Below are 26,235 nucleotides of genomic sequence, written 5' to 3'. Positions count from 1 at the left end.
GCAGCACCTGTGTTGCTCCTATTCTTCAGATTTAGGTTTTTTTGTGTTCAGCTTTTGAAACAGCTGCCTGTAAGATTGGAGCATTTTTTTTAAAAGTTACAGCCGAATCTATACTTTTGGGGATGCCAAGGTCCGCTTCTCTAAATAGGGAGCATGTAATGAAAAAGTCATTAGAGGAAGGCTTGATATTTTCTGGTTTGCATTCTCCCTCAGTTCATCAGCCTTCTGACCAGAATGCTTTTGGTCTATAATTGATTCACACTTAAAATTAAATTCCATTGAAATAAGTTGGTTTTACTTGCACACAAACATGAGGGTTAAAAAAGTCTGATGGACTGAAATAATTCTTTCATATAAAATCAGTTGCAAGTAAAACATAATACTGAACAGTTTTATTTATTTGTTTAAAATATTTCTATCCCGCCCTTCTACCCTATAATAGGGCACTCAGGGTGGCTTACAAAAATAAAATCAAACATGTACATAATAAAATTGTAAACAGTAAAATAACAAAAACATTAAAATAAATTAAAATAGATAAAATACATAAAATAATACACACACACACACAGGGATTGGTACTAAAGGGACTACAAAGGTAAAATTTAACGTAGAAGGCATAAAATCACTGTCAGGCTCTACCTTCAGTCCCTCCCAAAGGCTCTCTGGAACAAGATCGTTTTAAGAAGTCTCCGGAAAACCAACAGGGAGGCAGCAGAGCAAACTTCTTGGGGTAGAGTATTCCAAAGCTTGGGGGAGCACAGCTGAAAAAGCTCTCTCCCACATGCCTGTCAATCTAACATCTTTCACTCCAGGCACGCAGAGGAGACCAGAGGCAGATGATCTTAAATCCCCGGCAGGTACATATGGGCGTAAGCGGTCTCTCAGGTACATTGGTCCAAGGCCGTTTAGGGCTTTGAAGGTCTGAACCAGCACTTTGAATTGGGCCCGGAAACAAATTGGGAGCCAGTGGAGTCGATAAAGCACAGGTGTGATATGCTTCCTGTGCCGTGCTCCAGTTAACATTCTGGCTGCTGCATTTTGAACCAACTGCAATTTCCAAACCGTTTTCAAAGGCAGCCCCACATAGAGTGCATTACAGTAATCAAGCCTCGATGTCACCAATGCATGTGTCACTGTGGCCAAGTCAACTGCCTCCAGGAACAGACGCAGCTGGTAGACCAGTTTGAGTTGGCCAAAAGCACTCCTGGCTACCGCAGCCACCTGATATTCAAGCAGCAGGGCAGGATCCAAGAGGACTCCCAAACTGTGGACCTGCTCCTTCAAGGGGATGCAACCCCATCCAGAATAGGTTGCCACCCTGCCCTGATGCAGTTTTTCCCTTGACCAGCAGTACTTCCGTCTTGTCTGGATTGTTTCAGTTTGTTAGCCCACATCCAGCCCTTCACAGCCTCCAGGCACCGGTTTACACATTATACTCCAAAACAAGTTTCCCATGGCACATAGCCCTTGTCTTTGTTATTATACAGCTACGAGAGTAGCTGTATACTATAGCCGGCATGGGTTTTTCACATTCCGCAATGTTAAAATGGAAATACCCCCATGCCATTCTGATGCTTCCCATAAGCTCATTTCAAAACAAAACCTATAGTCCTGAACTCAGAAATGGTTGCTTAACAACCCTGTAAATTTTCAGGGTGATACACAAAACAGTCAGAGAGAACTGAGAGTTCAGTCTCAGAGAAAACGGGGAAAACCCAGAGCCCTTTTGGACTCTTTTCTCTCAGAGTTCTCATAGTCTGCTAAAATTCATTAAAAATCAGCCATGTTCACAGAGTACCTGTAATCCTAATACTGACCTTGCCCCATTCTGCCGTTTAAAAGTTAAAAAAATCCCTGGCTGATTTTTAATTTAAGAAATTTTGGCTTGAACCCAATTATAACATTGGGCATGCTCAGTAAGAACCAACTGTCAGTGTTCTAAAAGCCAGACTCACAGCTGTTGGGCTTGGCTAATCAGGGGCTTGGCTAATCAGACCCACACCAGACCTTTATTTCACTTAAGACAGTCATGGCTTCCCCCAAAGAATCCTGGAAAGTGTAGTTTGTGAAGGGTGCTGAGAGGAGACTCCTATTCCCCTGAGAGAGCTCCAGTGGCCACACTGGTTTAACAGTCAGCTACTCTGACTGAAGGTCTGTGAGGGGAACAGGGTGTCTCCTAGCAACTCAGCACCCTTCACTAACTACACTTCCCAAGATTCTTGGAGAGAAGCCATGACTGTCCAAATTGAAATAAAGGTCTGGTGTGGATGTGGCCAGGGACAGCTTTGGTTTAAATTTGGATGGCAGGCTACATGTGTCTGCTGTAGAATAAAAAGGTGAGGGAAATGCTGAAAAACAATGATACTGTTGACAATGTTTTCCTTTTGGAAAGGGCCTTCCCCTCTTCCCAGTGCCCACCCACCCAATCTCCTCCCCTCCCCATCCTCCACTCCTCCCTGCCCCTCCCCCAGGTCAGTGTTGGACTACGACCTGGGAGATCAGGGTTCGAATCCCCACATAGCCATGAAGCTCACTGGTTGACTTTGGGCCAGTCACTGCCTCTCAGCCTCAGAGGAAGGCAATGGTAAAACCATCTCTGAATACCATTTACCATGAAAACCCTATTCAAAGGGTCGCCATATGTCCGGTCGACTTGAAGGCAGTCCATTTCCATTTTCAAACATGATTGCACAGAAATAAATCCCATTGAACTCAAAAAGTATGCAAATGATCAAACCCACCCTCCCTTCCCCTCCCTCCTATCCCCTCCCTTTTGCCCCTCCCCTCCCCCCTTCCTCCCCTCCCCCCTCCCTTTCCCCCCTCCCCCTCCCCATGGTCAGTTTTACCTATCTTAAGCATGATTGCACGGAAATAAATACCTTTGAACTCTATAAGCATGCAAATGATCAAACCTGCCCTCCCCTCCCCCTTTGCCCCCTCAAATATGCTCCTTCCCCCTCTTCCTCCCCCTTGGTCAGTTTTTCCCATCCTAACCATGATTGCATACGAGTAAATGCCATTGAACTCATTAAGCATAAAAATGATCAAACCTGCTTTTCCCCCTCCTTACCATCCCCTCTTCCTTCTTCCTCCTCCCCTGCCCACCCCAGCTCTCCTACCCTGGTCAGTTTTACCTATCCTAAGCATGACTGCACGGCAGTAAATCCCACTGAACTCAATAAACATGCAAATGACTAAACCTGTCCTCCCCTCCCCCTCCAGCCTGTTCCTCTCCCACTCCTCCCCTCTGTGTTTCCTTCCCTCCCTCCTCTTCCTCCCCTACCCATCCCCTGTGGTCAGTTTCACCTATCCTAAGCATGATTGCAGGAGAGTAAATCCCATTGATCTCAATAAGCATGCAAATAATCTATCCATTCTCAGCAAACTTGGACAGGATCTCATTTCTTACCTCCCGGATTAAAAAGCAGAGAAATTCACTAATAGGCAAAAAACCTTGCAGTTTAAGAACATACCTATAGCCCACAGATATTTCTATAAAACTTTAAAAAGCAGGGAAATTGGGCAGCTATAGCGAATCCACCAGGGGAGCAGGAGATCTGACCTCCTCTCTGAGATATTGGACTGCCCTACAAATTTCTCAAAATGCAACCACAATTTGGGTTGGTCTTTCACAGTCCAATCCACTTGCTGTGTAGCTTGGAAGAATTTGGTAACGTGCCTCTGAGCATATGGTGAGTGGTGGCAACACCTGCAATCAGCCCAAATAATAGAAAGAAGACGTGCTGTGCTTAGTTTTAGCAGGGAGAAAGCAACAACATTGACAGTTGATACAGTTCAGATGGTCACTTTAAGTATGCCTGATTTACTTTGCAATTTTAGTGAAGTTTCCTATAGGAAATCATTTTCTTTTGTTTCTATTTCTGTGAATATGTGAAGTACAGCAACACTTTGCAAAATTTATACTAAACAAACTCCAAACATAATTGTGGAATAATGGCACGGACTTCTGCAGAATAGTCTCCAGTGGACCTCAGGAGTGTCTCAATTTGCACAAGATAAAACAGTGGGAGGTGAAATATATTCTAGCAAAATTTTAGGTGTGCTCTATGTTTTTAATTGACCGTGCCCACCTTGCCTTAAATGGTTTAAACATAGCAGACTGAAAACATGCATCCTCTTTTTTCCAACAGCTAGTCATTGCTGAAGTAGCAACATATTGTAATCAGTCTGATTTTACATCAAACTGCAGTTTCAGATTCAACTGTTAATGCACCCAAAATAGAAATAGAACATAACCTCCAATTTGAAACACAAAAGGCTGCTTCACCGTCATGTGACATTGACCAATAAAAAGGCTTTGAAATTAATAAAAAGCACAGATTTCTAGAATGAATGAGGGAAATAAAATTTTCTTATTTAGATTCTCTGTAGAAACATTAGTAACACAGGAAAGAAGCAAAGTAAGAACACCAACAAACATACAAAAATATAATTCTCCATCTTTTTTGCCTATTAGTGAATTTTGAGTAGCTCCATACACCCCAGAGCAACAAATCTGGATTTGCCACTGTTGGCAGGCTGCTAGCTAAAAGAGCCTTGGAGACAGTACTCCAGTATTGCCTATATGGTTTTTTTAAATGGCTTCAGTATGGTTTTCTTTGTAAAGCAGGGAGACCAGCATCATGAGAAAGGTGGCAAAATAGTTACATGGATCCCCTCAATGCAGATGATTTCACAAGTCTTGCACATAAGACATAGCTTTGGGCAATGCAATTCAGTCAAGCTAACATTACAATACAGTATGGTATTCCTCAGATGATGAGCCCATTACTCAATAAACTAAAATCTAATAATGCTAACTAAAACGTGATTATCACCATTGGCCTCAACAAAAGAAAATCCTGCCAATAAGTGCAGAGCTATTATTATGGTATATGAAAGAAAAGATTGCCTAGGAATGACATCTTCTCACATACAAGCAATTTTGGAATTTGCTTTGAAGCTTTTATTTAGGAGGATATATAATCGCTAGGTTTCACAACCAAATTGTTCCATTTGCTTGGTTCCATTCTTGCTGAAAATCACTCATGCTGCCAGCATGAAATCCATGGTCTGACTCCGTTATCTCCCCTTGCTATTCTTCCACTGCCTCCAGTCTCCTGCTTCTTTGGATCCCTGTTTGCTGAAGCAGAAATCCTTGCTCCAGTTGTTAAAGTCATTTTCAGGGCTACTTCTTGCTGTTCCTGCCTGACTCAGGAGTTTCAGTGCAATATTTCCTACCAAGGCTGGGAAAGGCAACTTTTGTTCTCTGTCCTATCTTCTGGAGGTCCTTTCCCTATAAACTGTAGCCTTCACATCTGATCCCTCTCCTCTGTGGGTGTGATTGTGTTTTAGATAAGTATTTTGGTCCTTACCCAATTCAGCATTCTACTAAGTTCATGCCAATTGCCCATGACTGAGGCATAGCGTAGAATTTGAACCTAGAGGGAGCAGACTAGTGTCTATATGAGCAAGTCTTTCCTTCAAAATCCCATAGTACCTTACACCTGCCCCTCCAGTTACTCATACCTCCTCTTCTTATGCCTTGTGGGCTTGTTTACTTTGTGCACATTGTGCATGTGTTAGTATAATCATAAGAACATAAGAAGAGCCTGCTGGATCAGGCCAGGGGCCCATCTAGTCCAGCATCCTGTTCTCACAGTGGCCAACCACGTGCCTGGGGGAAGCCCGCAAGCAGGACCCGAATCATAGTTACATATTTATAGTTAAACCTCTCACACCAAAGTATGTGTGTGCATATATATATTTGTTGCTGAGCTATCTCCGTTACATTATGAAATGTGTATATTTTGATTATGTGTGTACAATAAACATCTCCATTTTAAGATCTGTGTTGGGTGTAAATTACTAGATAAATCTGCCATGATGTGCTATTGCCATTTTCTAAAGATCCTAATTCATGAGACACTTAAAACGTGTGTGTGAACCACATGTCTAACAGGCAGTCTCACTAACAGTAATAAGGAACTGCAGCATGCTGATGATTGTGATTTCAAACATTCATGTTAAATTCACACATTAAATGTAAGATGATGTTGTAGTTATGAGGTCAGCTTATAGACTCAATTCCAAGATGGAGATTGCAGGCTGAATAAGTCCCTCCTAGATGCTATAGCAATGGTTATGAGAAATCAAGTCTGGCTTGTAAAGCCATTAAATGAAACAGATTCCTGGTGTAGGCACAGCACTAATTTTTGTACCATTCTGTGGTGTGTGTGTGTTTTGTTTCCCTTCACCTATGCTTTGTGTAGTATCTTCCTGATGAAGAATTCTGGAGAACTCTAAAGCTTGCCATACTTTTTGACATTTTTTTCAGTCCTAAGAAATATATTGTCCCACTGTGGATTATGGAGTTTTTTTCTTATGGACCAATACAACTACCTTTTACTTGTAATTTATTGCAAAGATATTAATTACAAGAAGAAAAATGGGTATGGCAAACTGGAGCTAATTAAAAAAAATTAAAGAAGAGTAGAATTTGGGCTGAGAGTTCAACTGCATATTCAAAGAGCTGTCTTTTGAAGGGGGAATGGTTTTGCATAAACAAGCTTTACCTTAAGGTAAGATGTGACTTTTTTTGGTACACTTTTACCATTTCTGTGCAATATTCTCAACTTACACTCATTTGTGAATGTCAGAAATAAGCAGTCTCTTGCTGTAGAAAAGTATGCTGTACTCTTCTGTTAGGCAGTTGGAACCCATTATGTCCTTAAAACATGAAGGCTTGAAGTATTATTGAGACACTATATTCAAAATGTCTGTTTGCTGAAGCACTTGTGTTTGATTCTATTTATTTAAGTTACAACACAACTCTCTGCAAAGGTATGCTGACAGAAATGTTTTAATGGACAAGTATTTGTTTTCTTTATTTAGTAAAAAAAAAGTAAGGTGCCCTTCATTATGTAACAATACCAGATCAGGGTACAACAGAGTAAATCAAAACAAAATCTCAAATACATATAAATAAGCAATAGTAGGAGCAGATAAAAACCTATGGCAGTCAATAACATTATCAGCACCTATTCAAGGCATTAAAATCCAATAAATGGAAATGGAAACTCACTGCTGGAATGAATGTGTTTCAACCGGTGGAGCTCGTTTCCCACTCAGTCCAAATTGTAATCTCTAAAAAGCCAACAGAGGCCAATATCTGGTGCATGATGTTCATTTAATTATTATTATGTATGTATGTATTATTAAAGTATTATGGACTGGATAATGGCTAAACAGCAGAAGCTTAATATAGGCAAAACAGAAGTTATGCTGGTGGGTCAGCATAGGGATAGACAGCCATCAGTTCTACCCATCTAGATGAAGTCATATTCTTCCTAAATGACAAGGTGTACTCTGGGGTTGGGGAACATTTGGCCTTCCAGATGTTGCCGAACTACAACCCATTTGTCTCAGCAAGCATGGTCAATGGCAAGGGATGATGCGAGTTATAGTTCAACAACAGCTGGAGGGCTAAAAGTTCTCCACTACTGGTGTCTAGCCTAGAACAGGGTGGGGAACATTTTTACTGTGTACTACCAGGAATACAGATGAAGTTATACCTATATCAAGTATCTGTACTTGCTCATATGACAATTTTTAAAACATATCTTCCATGATTCCACAAAGTATTTTTTTTTCTTGCTTGTTATTGCTGAGGCAGTGTAGCAATTGTTACAAGGAAAAGCCTTATCTAATTCTAGCAAGGAGTGTTTCAGTTAATTTCACAGCTCAGTATAAAGCAACAGCTCTCTCTGTGGAAAAGCTTGATCATGTAAAGTACTTAACATAAATGGAGTGTTGTATATAGTAGAAGGGCTAAGGCTGAAAAATTAGTAGGAAAAATGTGGTAACTCTTTCACCCCATGGGGCTCATTTATGAGACCATGAGCCACATTAGAAGAATTAGAAAAAAATGCTAATGTATAGTGAGTTCCCAAAGATTGCACAGAGAATCTAGGATAATTTATTATAGTATGGCTGGGATTTAAACAGTTCCATCTACAGGTAGAATCCAGTTCCACTTATGATGTGAAGGGATATCTTTTTTTTCTCTCCAGTTGCAACCCTGCATCCAATCCTGTTCTGTGGTGGGGGTTCCCTGCTCCTTATACAAAATTAAGTGCATAAGCAGTCTGAATTAGGAACTGAAGTTTTCACACTGAGCTTGAAATAAGTTTTGAACATTTGCAAGCCACTGCCAATGGGAGACTGTCCCATAATCGGGGCCCAGAACTATAAATGGCCCAAAGCTGTGCAATGTGTTATTATCTTACCCGTTATATACTGTCAGTTCAATGTGCTCTGCAGATGAGGGCCTCCTGCAGATATCATCTCATCAGGAGGTCCGTTCCATACAACATAGGAAGCAGATCTTTAGTGTGGTGGCACCTACCCTTTGGAATTCCCTCCCCACAAATATTAGACAGGTGCTGTCTCTGCTGTCTTTTCAGTGTCTACTGAAGATGTTTCTCTTTCAACAAGGCTTTTAATTAGAGGCTTTATCCCAGTTTGCATCTGTGTTGGAATTGTTTTTAAGATGTTTTAAAAGATATTTTAAAAATGTTTTTTAAAAGATTTTTAACAATGTTTTCAGTATTTTGTCATTTGTTTGCTCCCCGGGGCTCCTTTTGGGAGCAAGGGAGGGATATAAATGTAATAAATACATAATAATAATAATACATGCCATCTATATAGATGCCATTTTATAAAGAATGAGATCACAGTCTCTAGCACAAGAGGTTTACAATTTAAAATAGACAGCAGTCAAGTAGAGGCAGAAAGGTAAGACTATGTAATGATTTCAGTTCTACAGAGGCTTCATTACTTTATGGTAAGGTGACTTGGGTATTGCTCTGAAGGCTTCATGGAAAAGGAGAAATCAGAGACAGGGAAGTAATCTTGTGCAGCTGTTCTAGGAAAGGATGATTAGATAGGAAGAAAGCCAGTTGAGCATATGGCATTAATGCAGGTCAAAATTATAAACTAATAGAGTATTAGAAGATAGGAGTGATTGAGATGAAACAACAGAAGGGAATGATGGTCAAAGGGACCAATTTGGCAATAAGAGAGAACCTATGGGCAAAACAGGAAATGTTAAAGAGTGCAGGGAGGTTGGAGAGAGTAACCACATTCATGAAGATCTTTCATTGTGAGGAGGCAAGGTGGCTTTCAGTTGTGGAAGGAGTTATGGAGAGAGCAGATAGTGGAGAATTAACCAAAGTTGCAGACTGGAAGGAAGAACAGAGATTGGACTGCCTTCAAGTCGATTCTGACTTATGGCGACCCTATGAATAGGGTTTTCATGGTAAGCCGTATTCAGAGGTGGTTTACTATTGCCTTCCTCTGAGGCTGAGAGGCAGTGATTGGTCCAAGGTCACCCAGTGAGCTTCATGCCTGTGTGGGGATTCGAACCCTGGTCTCCCAGGTCGTAGTCCAACACCTTAACCACTACACCACACTGGCTCTCGAACAGAGATTAGAGGGATAGTAATGTTAGAAACGAGAGAGGAAATGGAGACCACCCTGCCATGTGAAAATCTGAATACATCATTAGATGGGGGTAATGATTTCTGGCATACAATTGAGCTTTTTAATTAGCTGTATAATCAAAGCCAATACCCAACCCCAACTGAAAATACATTTTTATTTTGCAGCATTTATTGCTATTTTGATCTAATAATCTTAAAAATTTGCCCTTTATATTTTGGTGCTAGGAATTAAAATTGTATGCTTATGTTTCTATTAAACAACACAAAATTGTACGCTTACGTTTCTGTTAAACAATGCAAAAAGGGTGGAGTAACAATACAATAATGGTAAAGTTTTTAACCAATACGCTAGCTGATGTAAATCCCCTCTTTTTAATGCTCACTAACTAATTTGCGCACAACAGTCATTTCCGCTCTCAATTTATTTTGGCCCGTTTATTTTGTGCAAATCAGACAGAGCAAAAACTCTCAAAAGTAGCCAGCTGCTGGAAGTTTACAAGATCACTTACTAAAGTGAAATAAAGCAGAGACGAGTAAAAAAAAAAGAGGCGGAGAAAGACGAGTTGCCAAAAGAGAATCCCGGCGAAGACAAGTTGTCCACCCCCAACCCCCTCGGCACTGGCATGCATTAGGTGGCCATTTCGGACATTCCACGAATCAAAAATGTCCACATTCAAAGGGAGTAAGTTCTGGGACAACACTGGAAAGAGGGGGACATCATGTGGATGCCCCTAAATTAATGGGGAGGCAATCCTTATGTTGTCCCCCAAATGGGTCCGTTGCCCGGTGCGCGGTTAACACCTACGTAGCCCAAATACCGCCATCCCCCCCAGAAGAGAACAGTAAAGAAAAACACCTACTAATCCGATACTCAGAGAACAGCCTTTCATCTTAAGATACAAAACCAGCGGTACTCCTCCCTGTGTGAAGTTCTTTGTACAGAGTGCACGACGTACATTTGCACCTTGTGTTTTCGAAGATTCAAAATCCGAGAGGGAAGCCCTTCTGTCCCAACACGTGTTCTGGCTAGGTAGGACGTACCGCTTTTCATCTCTCTTCGGCTGGTTGTTTTGTTTGACATTCCCCGTTTGGGGGAAAGGGGCATGTGTTTCAAGCAAAGGTGGAGCGATGGCCTTTGGAAACACAACCCACAAGTCTGTGAGGAAGCTGCGTCTTAACCTCTCCCTCTCTGCGTGTTAGATCTATTAGCCTTATTAGAGCCATTCATCTCCCCGGCTGAAGGGCGTTTTGGAACTACTGCAGAAGCCGCGTTTTTCTTTTGGCGAGCACTCGACGAGCTGTAGGCTCGCCTAAGGCAAGAGAAGGCGGGCCGCGGGAGGAAGCACGAGCATGAACAGGTCGCCACACGTTAGCAAAAACGTAGCAGACAGAGGGAACGAACACCTGGGAGGCGCCAGAAGCTGTGTGGTCGCGCTCCTCCACTTTTGTCCACAGTGGCGGCTAACAAACTATGTTTCTGCCTCTCCTAAGCTCCGGCTTTTTATTGTAGTTTCCCGCCTCCCAAGTTGCACAAGGCAGCGTCAGGTGTCGTGCTGGAACGGGCAGTGCGCCTGTGCGGCAAGTATTATTATCAGCTACGGTGCCTCACCGAGGCAGCAAGAGAGAAAAGTAAGCCGCAGCTACTGCACTGGAGGAGGAAAATGGCGGAGCCGGGACCAACGCGGACGTCTCCCTTATACCCACGCGCGTCAGGTACGGTTGAAGTGTGTGAGTCCTGGTAGGTGTGGTTTGTGGGAAGGGTTTTTTTTACTTCGCAGGAAAGCTCATTTACCTCCCTTTTCTCTTTCTATACTCGCGCGCACACACCCCTATGGGGGCTGGTGGAGGTAAGAGGTGTGAGTAGGGTCCTTGGAGCAGGTGTCCTTCGATGGTGGTTGCCCTGAGCATTACAACGTGGTGTTGCTGCTGCCACCACCGTTCATTTGAGGACATTCTCCGAGAGAGCCGCTGTGTGTTAGCGTGATTTATTTCCAAGAGTGGGTGTGTACCATGACATTTGGCGGCGGGTGCGTTGGAAATCATAACATCGTGAATGCTGGGAAGGCGTCGGAATCAATCCTTGGGGTGATGGTGGAGTTCTACGAGGAAAGGGTCTTTTGTAAGGATGATGTGAGGCCTCACCCGGGCCCAGGAGGACTGCGATGATGTCGGGTTCTTTTGTTGGAGAGGTTTTCTCACTGGCATTTGGGGAAGATCAAGAATAGCAGTCCCCAAACTAGGGGAAAGGGGAGATAGGTAAAAAACCAACCTTTGGGTGGTGGGGCTTCGTCATTCAGACATCGATAACCTGCTTTGCTGACTTGTTCTGTCAGAGGAAATAGAAGGCAAGGCAGTAAACGCTAGGAAAGGATTGCTGTGCTGTAAGGGTTTTTTCATCATATTTTACTAGAAGATGAAAGCTCTTAACGCTTTGCTGTCTCCTTGGTTGTAAAACAAAGTTGTATCTGACGTTTACTGGAAGGGGTAGTGTAAAGTGGTAATGTCTCCAGCGAGGATAAATTTACATGGCTAAATATTAAGAGATGCATATTTTAATTCTAAACTAATGCCTTTTAGAGGTGTTTTTACATGTCTTTTTTCTGACATTTCAAACCTGTTGGATTGGTGTTGCATGGTGAATCCAAGCAGAAGAGACAATTACATAATCATGGAATGTGTTGCCAGATACTTCAAGCTCTGCTGTTAACTAGAGGGACTTGGTATACAATCCAGTTCCAGCAATGCTTTGGACTGTCTTGTGAGCATGGGGAAAAAAAGAAACAGTCTGGTTTCTACTATTTGCTACTCCTTCCAAGGTTAGGCATGCTTTCACTTTAGCTGATAGTTCTGTAAAAGCTGATGAAGTCTAATCTTCTCAAGCCTATCATCATTAAGTCATTGGAGCTCAGAAGGCTGCACAGCAAAATGGTGCATCACTCTGGTTTCTTTCAGTTTCATGGGACATGTATTTATTACTACTACTACATCTGTATCATCATCATTATCATTTTATTTGTATGCTGCCTTAGGCAGCTTACAACAAGGTGAACAAAAATACATCTGAAAAACAATTGCAAAAACAATTTCCTAATAACAAAAAATAATAAAACAGTGACATAACAAATATAAGCAAAAACAACTTTTCAACATTATGAACATAATAAAACAATCTTTAAAAACAAAGAAGTAACCATTAACACCCCAAGCCTCTGAAGAAAACCATTTACTATATCTCCTGCAAAACTTCATTATTCAGAGTGGATGCTTGTTTTGTATCAGCACAGTCTATTTGTAAACAGAGGTGTGGACTCCTACCCTTCGACACAGGTGTAGGCTTCAAAAGTCATAGAAGAGGCAGGGCAGGTATCTCCCAGGCTGCAGAACTTCTGAAGAGAACTCCTTACCAGGAGTTCCAGGAGAGAAGTTTTAGAGGGGTGGTACCACTCCCCTGTCTTAGTCAATCTAGCTCTACAGTTGTGTTCAGGCTGCCCCCCAAATTCCCCAGAACACAGCAGTTGGATCTGTATCCCACCTTTCTTTCATTGTAGAACACAAGGTGGTGGTACATAAATGCAGGCCTTGATCAGAACTAGACCTGCTTAAGTTCTGCAAGAGGTGGTGGCTTCATTTGCCTTCAAGCTATATATCCTAGACGAGTGGTTCCCAACCTGGGGATTGGGACCCCCAGAGTGGTTGCAGAGAGTTAAGAGAAGAATTATTTATTAATTTAAAAAGCAATTAATGGCTGGCCTGTGCACTACCAACTTGCAAGCCTACATTGCATGTGTGTGCAGCTGCCTCTGCCTCCTGCTCCCTTCCTTCTGGCCAATTGGCAGTCAGTTCCCAGCCACACAGCACAGTACTCCCTCCAGTGCATCAAGAGAAGGGGCCAGCTGGGCTTATTTAAGCTCCACCAGCACCCCCCCCATTTTGTCAGTGTCATGGAGGGAAGATGGATCAAGCTGATTGGTTCTGGCTGTAGAAACAGAGGGACCCTGGGAGGGGGGCACCTGCCAAAAAAGTAACAGGATGGAGTCCCAGAGTATTTCCCCACAAATACACACTTGGTCACTCATTAAAAATTGACTGTATAGTTAACTTATAGTACAATATATAGGTGTCTACTCAGAAGTAAGTGTCTTCATATTTAATAGGGCTTAGCCCCAAGTTAATCAAACCAGACTAAGATTCTGTTAAAGCTTTGAAGCTGTACTACGGGGGGGGGGGATCCTAACCAGGTCTACTCAGAAGCCCTATAGAATTCAGTGAAGCAACAGCCATATGAGGTAGGTTAGGCTGAGAGTTAGTGGCTGATTCAAGGCAGTTGCTGTTTATTAAGGCTTTGAGTAGGCTTTTATACAGTTATATATGTTCATTTAAAATATATTTATGATGTTTATTGTTAATGTTAAGATGTTAATGTTTAAAATGATTTCTTTTCAATGTTTTGTATTGTTTTAAATGTGTAATTTTGGTTTGTTTTTTTACACAACACTGTACAGTAAACCGCTTAGAGGCTTCCTTTCAAATATGGAGCAGTATACAAATAAAATAAATCAATAAATAATATTTTAAAATATGATAATTTGCCTAGATTTTGTTGTTTTTACTCCTAACATGAGTTCTTTGCATGGTTTAGGGTTGGCATTGGAGGAGAGCAGGGCTCTTGTGCATTTAACAGTTTGTAGCAGGCAGAAATTAAACAAATTAAATTAAGCCTTTTCTAGTGTGGAAATACAATGATGGAAAAAGCTTCACCTGCTGACATTATGTCTGTTAGAACTAAGAGTATTATGTCATACAGAGCTTCCTGAGCCAAGTGCTGAAAAGGAGGCATCATTATACAGGTGGAACACTTAAAAGAGTGGTGAACAGAGCCTGGTTAATGCCAGGGCATTTGGTTTTATCACCTTCCTTTCATTTTCTTCAAAACTTGTTAAAAATTGTTTGTATTGCTGTAATTCGCTCTGGGACCTTCTGGAGAAGGGCAGGTAATAAATATCATCATCATATTTGTTTTTGTGATGACTACAAAGTGACATTTAATGCTTCATTATGTATTTTTAAATTAATGGATACTAAAATTACAAAAGCATATGGGGGTCGTGAAAATTTTTGAGGTTACGAAGGGGGCCCCATACTCATAAAGATTGGGAACCACTGTCCTAGATGATGACTAGCTTAATACATTTATTAGGAAAGTAGCAGTGTTGTAGTAAGAATAATGGCATTTTAGTGGTTTATTGTGACAAACCTTTGTAAGTACTGTAGTGTCCTACGTTGATTCATTCTGCATATCGAATACAAATTACAGAACAGTACCTACAAGAACTGTTTTACTTACATGTCGTTTCATGCACCTATTGAAACTGTTGCTTCTCAAGCCCCTTCTGTAATAAACCAGTTAGTCAGCCTTATAAGATTCAAATATGTGTACATTCAAGTTCCTGAATTTGTCTTCACACAATAAGCAAGAATTAACTACTATCAGTTGACTAAACTAATGTTTAAAGAATTAATTCAGCATCTCTATGAGAGGAAGTTGCTAAGGTATTTTGTGTCCTAAATATTTTGTTTTTTTTAAACAAATGGATTCCTACAAATATATTTCTTCCTTGTTCTTCATTCTCTGAGCATTGATTAGCCTGAGACCTGAGCAAAAAGCCAAAATATATACACCTGGATAAAGATAAATCAAATCTTTATGTAAGAAACTTGGCTTCAAAGGCTAACCTGTGGATCCAGCCATAGATGACTTACATAGTTAGCTTACAGTGAAGTGGTATACCTATAATTTTCTGAAGTAACCATTAAGGAAGTCTGGACAATAGCAAAGGGTGTGCATCTCTATCCCCCCTGTGAATCCAGGTTTACAGTGAACCTTGAGACAGGTATATTTCGTCGGCGTGAACCATTTTAGGAATACAAATCTTAGTCCTAATTTTTTATATAATCTGTTACTCTGAAATTCTCGCTTCATATGCTCTGTGGAAAGCAAAAGCAGTTATATATAAAATCATGCTTTCTTGGTTACACTATTCTCTATGAATTCTGGCTTTGTCAGAAGCAGATATAAAATTAGTAATCCTACCTAACATTAACAGTTCAATCTTATACATGGTTACTCAGAGACAAGTTTGATAGTGTTCAACATAGATTCCAGCATTAGTATGTTCAAATCTGTTTAATTCAGTGTGATTTACAGAGCAGAATGTAGAAATTCCCTGCTGAATACAGTTATTTTGACATTTGGCTGGTAATGCAGGATCATCAGTAATGGTAATGAAGGATGTTCAGGAAAATTGCACAGCTCATCTGTATTTCAAATATAGAATTTCAGTTCTGAAATGATAACTTCTGAAGTTGAGCAGCACTAATAAATGTGTGGCCTGAACAAAAGCATACCTCCATTTTTATATAATTTAGAGAGTCATTTATTCCTTGTAATACATTAGGATGAATAATGAGAGTTCCTTGTAATAGTGGAATATGCATTTTCACTTTCCTCAACAACTCACTGAACTCTTCACTAGATAGCTCAGTTGAATTCACTGGCACTACCCAAGTGTAAGTTGTTAGAGTTTCACCTTAAGGTGGTTTTGTAGGTTATTGAGCAATTTACAACCACACTTTTTATATAATGTAAACCTGTTAATGTAGAGAATACAGATCACAATTTTTTTCCTTTCAGTATACACCAAAGGATTATACTATTTTTTAGAAAGTACATATATACTCTTTTAGTACAGTATCTAACAAATTGGGAAAGGAAAGCATTGTCTTCACTGGAATATTTGTGTTGTAGGAATGCTTGTGAATTTTAATAAAAGAGCACAGTCCGTATACTATGTGAGAGAATTACTTTTCAAATGTTAGTGAGATTATGGTATGTTCCTACAATTTGAAAAATATTTAACAGCAGCAACTAGGCCAGCAGCAGTATAGTACATTTAGACATGAATCTTGTCTAAAAGGATTGCAGTGTGTTTTTATTGCTATTGGCTATGGTGATTTGGTAATTGTTTTGGTTTTAGTATGCTGTTGTACTATTGTTTAATTGGTCTGTATGTATGTTTAGCTTTTAGTCAGAGCTTGGAAGATTACTTTTTAAAAGTAATAAATTACAGTTACAGTTACATGGCCCAAAAAGTAGTAATTACCATTACAATTACAATTGTTCTGAAAGTAACTGATTACTTTACTTTTCCTCCAAAGTAATCACTACAATTACATTTCAATCTTGGGCCTCCCAAAAACTACCCCAGCCGCTCATGTGAGACTGGAATTAAATGCCCCTTCCTTAATGGTTAGACTTGATTTATCATTTCTATGCTATTGGAAAAAACTTTCGCTCCTCAACTCATCCTCCCTGGTAAAACTATGCTGGGAGGACCAAATGGAAAATGGGGGCTGGGGGCCCTTGGTTTCCAATATCTTTTGACGCCCACCCTTCTTACAAATTTTAACCCAGACGCGCAACGTAATTTCATGTTCGAACATGGCCTACAAGTGGATAGAGCAGCGATCGCCACCTCATCCTTTTCCCATTGGTTTCCACATATTATGCCAAATGGTACAGCCCTTAATTATTTTGATATACTAACGTTGGCCCCCCTGCGCAAAGCATACACTGAGCTGAGATTCCAGGTAATGCCTTCAGCATATTTACAGGGCAGATACCTTGGAATTCCTATTGGTGACCGTTTATGCATAGCTGGATGCAAGGTACCTGAGGATTTGGTACACTATATGCTTGTATGCCCAATGCAAATGTGCTAATAGCTGTAATTGAATTTATTAGCAAATTATTGCTTGTTTTATTTTAGTCTTGTGTACAGTTATGTTTTATGTTTTGCTTTTGTAACAGCCTTTGGCTATATACATTTAATAAACAAACAAACAAGACTTAATTACATTTCAGTTATTTTTAAAAAAATGCCTACAAGGTGCTGGCCTTGGCTGCTGCACATCTGAGTAGCCTAAAACAACATTAAAAATAAACAAACACATACAGAGGATGTAGGGACCTGCACCTTATTCCCACCGGGCCCACCCATGTAGCTGGTCATGCACTTGACCTTGTATTTGTCTCGGAAGAGGAGGGGAGTGATCTGAAAATGGGGGATACATTTCTAACCCACTTGTCATGGTCAGATCACTACTTGGTGAGGGTGGACTTCTCGATGCCACACACCCTCCGCGGGGGTAGAGGACCTATTAGAATGGTCCGCCCCAGGTGTCTGATCGATCCTGATGGATTCCTGAATGCACTTGGGGACTTTATGGAGCCTGCAGACGGGCACTTGGTCGAGACCCTGGTGGAGGAGTGGAATGAGGTGATCACCGGGGCATTAGACCGGGTGGCTCCGAAACGCCCTCTCCCCCTGAATAGGACTCAGATGGCACCGTGGTATACTCCACGGTTGCGACCTCTGAGGTGGGAGGTGAGACGGCTAGAGCGCCGGTGGCAGAAATCTCGCTCTGATGATGATCAGACATGGGTCAGAGTGGCTGCGGCAGCCTACCATGTGGCGATAAGGGCAGCAAAAAAGGATTTTTATGCTGCCTGTATTGCGTCCGCAGAGTGCTGTCCCAGGAGGCTGTTCCAAGTGGTCTGAAGCCTGGTCGGTCCAGTTGCTTTGGAACCGATGGGACATTCTAAGACCTCCTGTGATGAGTTTGCAAAGCACTTTGCGGATAAAATTGATCATCTAAAGAGTGCGATTCCACACGCTATGGATACAGTGAGCGAGCCAGAGTGGTTCTCCTGTGGTGTGGGATCGGTTCCAGCTTTTTCCTTCTGATGAAGTGGACAAGGTGCTTTCAACCTTAAGGCCAACCACCTGCTTACTCGACCCTTGCCTGTCATGGCTCATTATGAGCTGCAAGGACAGACTGGGTGAAGGGATCAAGGCGGTGGTTCCTTGGAAGAGGGCGTAATGTCATGAGCCCCCAAGGAGGCAGTAATAAAACCAATTTTAAAGAAGCCCTCCTTGGATCCCCAAGAGTTGAACAACTTTCGCCCAATCTCAAACTTACCATTCTTGGGCAAGGCGGTTGAGCGGGTGGTGGCAAAGCAGTTACAAGTGTATTTGGAGGAAGTGGATTATCTGATCCATTTTAGTCGGGCTTCAGGCATGGACACGGGACTGAAACAGCCTTGGTTGCCTTAGTGGATGATATGAGGAGAGCGTTGGATAGGGGTGAATGCACCTTCCTCGTCCTCCTGGATCTCTCAGTGGCTTTTGATACCATTGACCACGGTATCCTTTTGGACTGTCTGGAGAGGTTAGGCATAGGGGGTACTGTATTGCAGTGGTTCCATTCCTTCCTCTGTGGTAGGCACCAGAGAGTGGCATTGGGGAATGAGGTTTCGGACCCTTGGCCTCTCACTTGTGGGGTGCCACAGGGCTCCATCCTCTCCCTGATGCTATTTAACATCTATATAAAGCTGCTGGGGGCTATCATCAGAAGATGTAGGCTGCAATGTCACCAATATGAGGATGACACTCAGCTCTATCTCTCATTTAAATCTTCACCAAGAGTGGCTGTAGAAACCCTGTCCAAGTGCCTGGAGTCTTTGAGTGGCTGGATGGGAAGAAATAAGCTGAAGCTGAACCCTGACAAAACCGAGGTACTGTTCGTGGGAGACAAGGGAAGATTGGGGGATTTGGAGCTGGTGCTCAATGGGGTGCAATTGCCCCTGAGAGACCAGGTCCGCAGCCTGAGGGTCATGACTCCCAACTGTCCATGGAAGCTCAGGTCTCGGCTGTAAGCCGGGTGATGCTGTATCAACTCCATCTGATACGGAGGCTGCGCCCCTACCTTCCCAATCATCTGCTGCCATCGGTGGTACATGCCCTGGTCTCCTCTCATCTAGACTACTGTAATGCGCTCTGAGTGGGGCTACCCTTGAAAACGGTCCGGAAGTTGCAACTGGTACAGAATGTGGCGGCGCGCCTGATTAAAGGCAGCTGCCGCCGAGATCATATCACTCCAGTGCTAGAGGAGTTGCACTAGTTACCAGTTGCTTACTGGGCCAAATTCAAGGTGTTGGTTTTGACTTTTAAATCCCTACACGGTTTCGGCCCAATCTATCTGAAGGAGCACCTCCAGCATCATCAGCGATGCCGCCCAACAAGATTAGCCTCAAAAGACCTTCTCTCCATCCCACCAGTTAAAACAGCCAGACTGGTGAGGACTAGGGAGAGGGCTTTTTCAATTGTGGCCTCCACCCTGTGGAACTCCCTCCCAAATGATCTCCGCCATGCCCCTTGTATGATGAGTTTCCGCTGAGCCTTGAAGACCTGGCTCTTTAGGCAGGCTTTTGGGGTGGGCTAGGTTTTACTATTATTGCTTCAGATTATTAATGTTGAATGTATTTGTACGTTTTATTTTGTACGTCGCCCAGAGTGGCTGGACAACCAGCCAGATGGGCAACTAATAAATTTAATAATAATAATAATAGTAGTAATAGAATAATTATTTTTATTCATAAGATAGCAATGGTGGTCTCTCCGCTGGTAAGGGTGGTGGGGAGGAAGGCTGAGGCCACTACTTAGATCTTTGCATGCCAAACCAAGTGCAACCCCCCCACTCAGCCAGCCAGTGTAATCTCTCTCACTTAACCACCCTGCCAGACCCTGCCACCAACTAAGGGCCTGCCACCAACTAAGGGACACTCAAGCAAACATTTTCCCCTGAAATGCAAAAAAGTTAAACTACTGCAAATGCAGCACAGTAGCCAGAGGGGAGAGAGACTCGGCTGTTATCAGGGGAGGCTGTTTCCACCTGCCTTGCCCCACCCTCCAGCCTTCAAAAGGGAGCTGCCTCAGGAGAAGGACTGTGAGGGGAGAGAGTCTCGGCTGCTATCAGGGGAGGCTGTTTCCACCTGCCTGCTCCAGCCTTCAAACACAGCTTCTTTCGGAGGACTTTCTGGCCTTGGGTTAGGCTTGGGGGTTAGCTTTTAAATATTTTTGCTTTGATTTTAAATTAATTGTTGTTGGGGGTAGGTCTCTGGTGTGATTGTGGGATTTTAGGGTGTTCTGGGTGGTTTTAAGGGTGGGTTCTGGGTGGTTTTAAGGGTGGGTTCTGGGTGGACCCAGGTTCTGCCTGAGTTGCGGACTCCAGTGTCAGGGGCATGTGTAAATCGGGGGGAGGCGGGGAGGCCAAGATATAATGAGGCTGGGAGGCAGATGCTGGTGGAGTGCCTGAGGCAGGCCATGTCAGGTAAGAGGAACGAGGGAGAGATACGTAATATCTGTCCCTTGCCCCGGACCTGCCCAAGACTGAAAGATAGCTGGGGGATGCGGGACTCCATGTTCTAACCTTTGGTTGCTGCTGTGCAATGCCAGGTCCGTTGCCCAAAAAAATCTCTCATCCATGACATGATATTAGATGAGGGCGCGGACTTGGCATGCATTATGGAAACCTGGCTGGATGAGGCTGCAGCTCCCATCCTCGAGGCCATGTGTCCAGCTGAGTTCCTATATGCGCAACAGCCAAGGTTTGGAAGTCGGGGAGGGGGAGTGGCAGTCATCTATTGGGGGTCCCAGGTTCTCACCAGACCTCCTCTCCATGAGACCAAGGTTGCTGATTGCATGTACTGGAGGTTGGGCCCAAAGGGCAGCTTAGGGATTCTGCTTGTGTACCGCCCACCCCACTGCACGACTGAGTCCCTGCCTGAGGTACTGGAGGTGGTCTCGGATGTGCAGGTGCAATCCCCAAACTTACTGGTGCTGGGGGATTTCAACATACATGCTGAGGCCATCCTCACAGGGGCACCTCGGGATTTCATGGAAACCATGGCTTCCTGGGAGCTGCACTCTATTCCCATGGGGCTCACCCGTTGTACTGGTTACCAGTTGCTTACTGGGCCCAATTCAAGGTGTTGGTTTTGACCTTTAAATCCCTGTATGGTTTCGGCCCAGTCTATCTAAAGGAGTGCCTCCAGCATCATCAGCTATGCCGCCCAACAAGATCAGCCTCAAAAGACCTTCTCTCCATCCCACCAGTTAAAATAGCCAAACTGGTGAGGACTAGAGAGAGGGCTTTTTCTATTGTGGGCCCCACCCTGTGGAACTCCCTCCCAAATCATCTCCGCCATGCCCCTTGTATGATGAGTTTCCGCCAGGCCTTGAAGACCTGGCTCTTCAGGCAGGCTTTTGGGGTGGGTTAGATTTTATCCTCATTGTTTTTAGATTTTTAATGTCTATGTATTGTATGCCTATTTTGTACGTCACCCAGAGTGGCTGGACAGCCAGCCAGATGGGCAACTAATAAATTCAATAAATAAGAGAGAGTGGTGGAGGCCACTTTGTGTGCCAAGTGAAAACACAGTGCGCTCTCTCTCTCTCTCACCTCCACAGTTCTTTATCTCCATTCTGCTGCTGCCTCCTCCTCCTTTATCCATGTTCTTGACCTCCGGATCCCTTTTTCCTCCACTCCATTCTTCACCGCTATCGGTTTTTTAAAATAATTGTTTTCTCCACTCCACCCCGTCTCACTCTCCGCCTCCTCCCTCGTTGCCTCCTGCCCATCCACAGAACATGAGGAAAGAGCGACACTGCACAGAAGCCCAGTTTGAGGCACATGATTTTCATCCACAAATCAGAGGAGCAGAAGACTTCCCCTGTTCCCCCTCAGGTAATGCCCAAAAGTAATTCTGGAAACATTACAATTACTCCACAAAAGTAGCAAAATTACTCCTAGTTCTATTACAATCAAAATGTAAAGGAATTACCCACTCGTTACTCAAAAAAGTAATGAATTACAAGTAATTCGTTACTTGTGACTTGTTACTTCCACACTCTGCTTTTAGTCTATTGTAAACTCCCCTGGAGGCTTGGACAAAGGGTGGTATATAAATAGAATAAATAATAACAGTAGTACAAGATGAGGTAAAAGTAGAGAATGGACGAATAAGTAGTGGGATAATTTAGAGTCAAATTACAGAGAGAGTGGTGCCCGGTTCCCTGATGTAAGGATGGTTAGGAAAGGCTTTGCTGAAAAAGTAGGCAAGGCTCACTCAGCCATGTATGAATTCAGGTGTATATTATTAAGAGATATGTATGTTTGGACTTCCCAGGAGGATTCCTACGCCTGTGCAGCCTCTGAGACGACCTCCGTCTTGGATGAAACTTATCCAGTTTTAAATTCAGTCAGAAGGGTCTTTTCTGACTGGGGATAATTTCTTCTGGATAAGGAAGAAATATGAGATCCACCACATAGTTTTGTTTTGATTGTTGGAGTCTGGAATTCGTCAGAATTGTCTGTCTTCCGGCAGTTCAGACACAGCGTGGATTTTTATGCTAGCTCAGCTGGATAAGTGACCCGTGTTTTTTTTTAATGGACTAACAGGCAAACATCTATCCTCCTGTCTACATTTATCATTTTCTTATCTATACAGCTAAAGAGACTTGTCAAAGTAACAGCAATTAAGATAACCTAGGTGAGGTAAGACTTTCCTTTTTTATTTACGGAACTAAGGGGGAAGAAAATATAAATAGCTTATCTTTTTTTTTATTGCAAAAAGCTGACATGGAAAATTGCATTTTAAAGATTACAACGAATGAGAAATTTCTGATTGGAAGAGATAAGAAATCTTTTTGATTTATAAGATTTTTGTGTAATATATGTAAGGGACTATTTTTCCTGATCTACTTTTTTTTTTTGACGAATCTGCTCATTCTCTCTGCTACTAGTTGTTTGGACGCTGTGAACTAGAGCTGTTTTTACACTTTTGGGCATTTTAGAGATAAGGCTGTCTAGCGTGTGACGTTGGTTGGAAAGATTAACTCCTTTGTAACTGGATAAAGAAATAAACTGCTCTTTGCTTGGGACATTGAAAATTGAAGGAGTTTTGTTCTTTTGGTTTTAAGAATGACAATTAAGAAGATCATGGATGTACAAGAAGGGACTCTATTTCTAGACATGCTTAGAAAATAATGAATGGGTTTAACTCAATAAAACAAGAACTGAGAAATAATAGACAAGCATGGAGAATTGAATTTCACGAAATGAGACAGGAGCTGAAAGAAACTCAGGATTCTATGAGAAAGGAGAATAAAGATAGATCTGGAAAACAAAAAAAGGATGAAAGAGAAATTAAAGGCAAGGTTCAATCTATGGAGATTGGCTTAAATATGGACATGAAAAAAGATTTGGATTTCCTGGCTGTGACGGATCCTGGAGATAAATATTACAGTTTGGAATACAGCGCTGTCTCTGAAGGAATTGAAGAGATTGGAGATAAAGATATTATCGGTTCAAAAAAATTCCTGGACTGGAAGGATTTGATGGAACTCGAAATGGAGAAAGATAACAGAATTAATCCCTGTTTTGTGTCAATGGAAAAACCTTCAAGAGATGTACTAGTGTATCATGTGGAAAAGAGGAGCAGAGATGCGGCTTTGCAACAATACTTCAGTGTTACGTTTGGATTTGATGGTAAGAAAATATCTGTGATGGAGGAAATTCCTATCAGACTTTTATTATATGACTATGACAGCAAGATTTTTGGGTGCGTAAAGATGGAAGATGGAAGATGGACCCAATATGGATAATGACAGAAGAGCGATTTGAAATTACTGGACTTAGTAGATTTGATGAGTTGGATTAATTGGCATGTTTATTTAGAAAAAAAAATTGATTGACATATATCTCAAGGTTTGGAAACTTCTCTTTGACTTTTTGTGGAAGATTAAAATGATATGATGTTAATGAGATTTGAAACCAACTAAGATAACTGTTGGAGGAAGGTGATTTTATAATCTATTAAGAGATAGGTCTGTTATATATTATAGATTTATAGTTGAATTATAGTGATTTGAAATTACTGGATTTAGTAGATTTGATGAGTTGGATTAATTGGTATGTTTATTTAGAAGAAAAAATTGATTGACATATATCTCAAGAATTGGAAACTTCTCTTTGACTTTTTGTGGAATATTAAAATGATATGATGTTAATGAGATTTGAAACCAACTAAGATAACCGCTGGAGGAAGGTGATTTTATAATCTATTAAGAGATAGGTTTGTTATATATTATAGATTTATAGCTGAACTATGACAAATCGGAAGTCAATATTTTTATATATATGTATTTTTTTTCTTTTTGTATTGTATTAGTTATTGATTTGTGTTGTTTTCTTTTTGTATTATTTTGGTTTTGAAAATTAGAATAAAAATTAATTGAAAAAAAAAGAGGGGAAAGATACAAGTGTTGCTACAGTTGTTTTGTTGGAGGGGCAAAAGTAACATAAACTTTGCATATTTGTATTGTGAAAGGGGCCATTTGTTTCTTAGCTGGAATGATTATGGTGCAAAACTCCCCCTTGGCAAATAAACAGACTGAACATGCTGGGAAAAAAAAAAGAGATATGTATGTTTAAAAAATCGAGATACTTTGGCTGGGATTCAAACTACTACTTCTAGTGCACCCAAGAATGTGCGTGTGCTCAGTGGAATTCTGACTTTTTTCTCTTCAATAGCAGATTGCCATTCCATTTGCATGCTACTTGTGAAATTCCCTCGCCTTCTAGCTACTAACTTAAATGGGTTAAAAAGGCAATTAGACAAATTCATAGCTATATGCAGCCTCCAAATTCAGAGATATTCTTCCTCTGACAACCAGTTGCTGGGAAGCAACAGTGGCAGAATGCTAGTTCCTCAGACTCTTGCTTGTTGACCAACCACTCTAGGAAATGGGATGCTGAACTACATGATCTTTGTTGGGATTCACAGAAATGATCTTGCATTCTTATACATTTTGGTGTGTGTAGCATTGATGTTTGCTTGTAGGACCTTTTGAATTCATTTTTCCTTGTTGCAGTATTTGCATTTATATTTGTTTGTGTGTTCCTGCTCTGTTTTTCATGTCTAGCAACAAACAGGAGGAACAAGCTTGTAAAGTATTTCTGGATATCTTGCTATCTTAGAACAACAATGCCACTGGGCTTCATTTCCCATCAGTTTATATTTTCTAGTCATATATTTAGTAAAGTAAAGAGCAAACTCTAATAGGAAACTTTTGTTTTGATGGTGTAGATATACTGAGACCATCAAAGATTGGTAAGAGGCTGTTCTAGCTCCTAGTTAAAGCATTTTAGAACTAACAAATCACAGGTTACCTAGTTGTGGTTTATATGCAAAATGTTCTAAATACCAGAGCTTGGAGGATTACTTTTAAAATGGAGTAAATTACAATTACTGTTACATGGCCCCCAAAAGGAATAAATTACCATAACAATTGTTCTAAAAGGAATTGATTACTTTAATGTTACTCAAAAGTAATCACTACAATTACAATAAGGTTACTTAAAAAAACTAGAGTGTCTACAAGGAGCTGGCCTTGGTTGCTGCACACCTAAGTAGCCTAAAACAACATTAAAAATACACACAAACACAGAGGTAGCAGAATAATTCTTTTTATCTGTAAGATAGCAGTGATGGTCTCTCGGCTGATAAGGGACGCGGGGAGGGAGGCAGAGGCCACTGCTCAGATCGTTGTGTGTCACACCAAGTGCAACCCACCCACACACATACACTCTCAGCCAGCAAGCATCATCTCTGTTGCTCAACCAGCAACCCGGACCCTGCCCTGCCACCAACTAAGGCACATCCACCTAAGCAAACATTTCCCCCTGGGGTGTAAAAAAGTTAAAACACTGCAAATGCAGCAAATTAGCTAGGGAGGGTGGCGGAGGCTGCTTCGCACACCAAGTGCAA

General features: G+C 41.8%; 1 protein-coding gene across 5 annotated transcripts in view; it reads left to right on the top strand.

Moving 5' to 3' along the window:
• Window positions 1-10,463: 10,463 nt before the first annotated feature.
• Window positions 10,464-26,235, top strand: part of MAP7D2 (MAP7 domain containing 2) — a 128,950-nt gene continuing 113,178 nt past the window's right edge. Inside the window, exon 1 of one of the 5 annotated variants that reach the window (XM_061627273.1) lies at window positions 10,464-11,244. In XM_061627273.1, coding sequence (XP_061483257.1) covers window positions 10,857-11,244 — 388 coding nt within the window. In that variant the 5' untranslated portion in view covers window positions 10,464-10,856. Of the gene's footprint in view, window positions 11,245-11,281; window positions 11,354-26,235 lie in introns of those variants that run through there. The other 4 variants (XM_061627272.1, XM_061627274.1, XM_061627275.1 and 1 more) reach the window with 4 other exon arrangements.

This window comes from Rhineura floridana, chromosome 5, assembly GCF_030035675.1.
Source record: "Rhineura floridana isolate rRhiFlo1 chromosome 5, rRhiFlo1.hap2, whole genome shotgun sequence".
Classification (NCBI taxonomy): domain Eukaryota; kingdom Metazoa; phylum Chordata; class Lepidosauria; order Squamata; family Rhineuridae; genus Rhineura; species Rhineura floridana.
The sequence above is the reverse complement of the archived record's forward strand: the minus strand, read 5'-3'. Positions and strand labels throughout refer to the sequence as shown.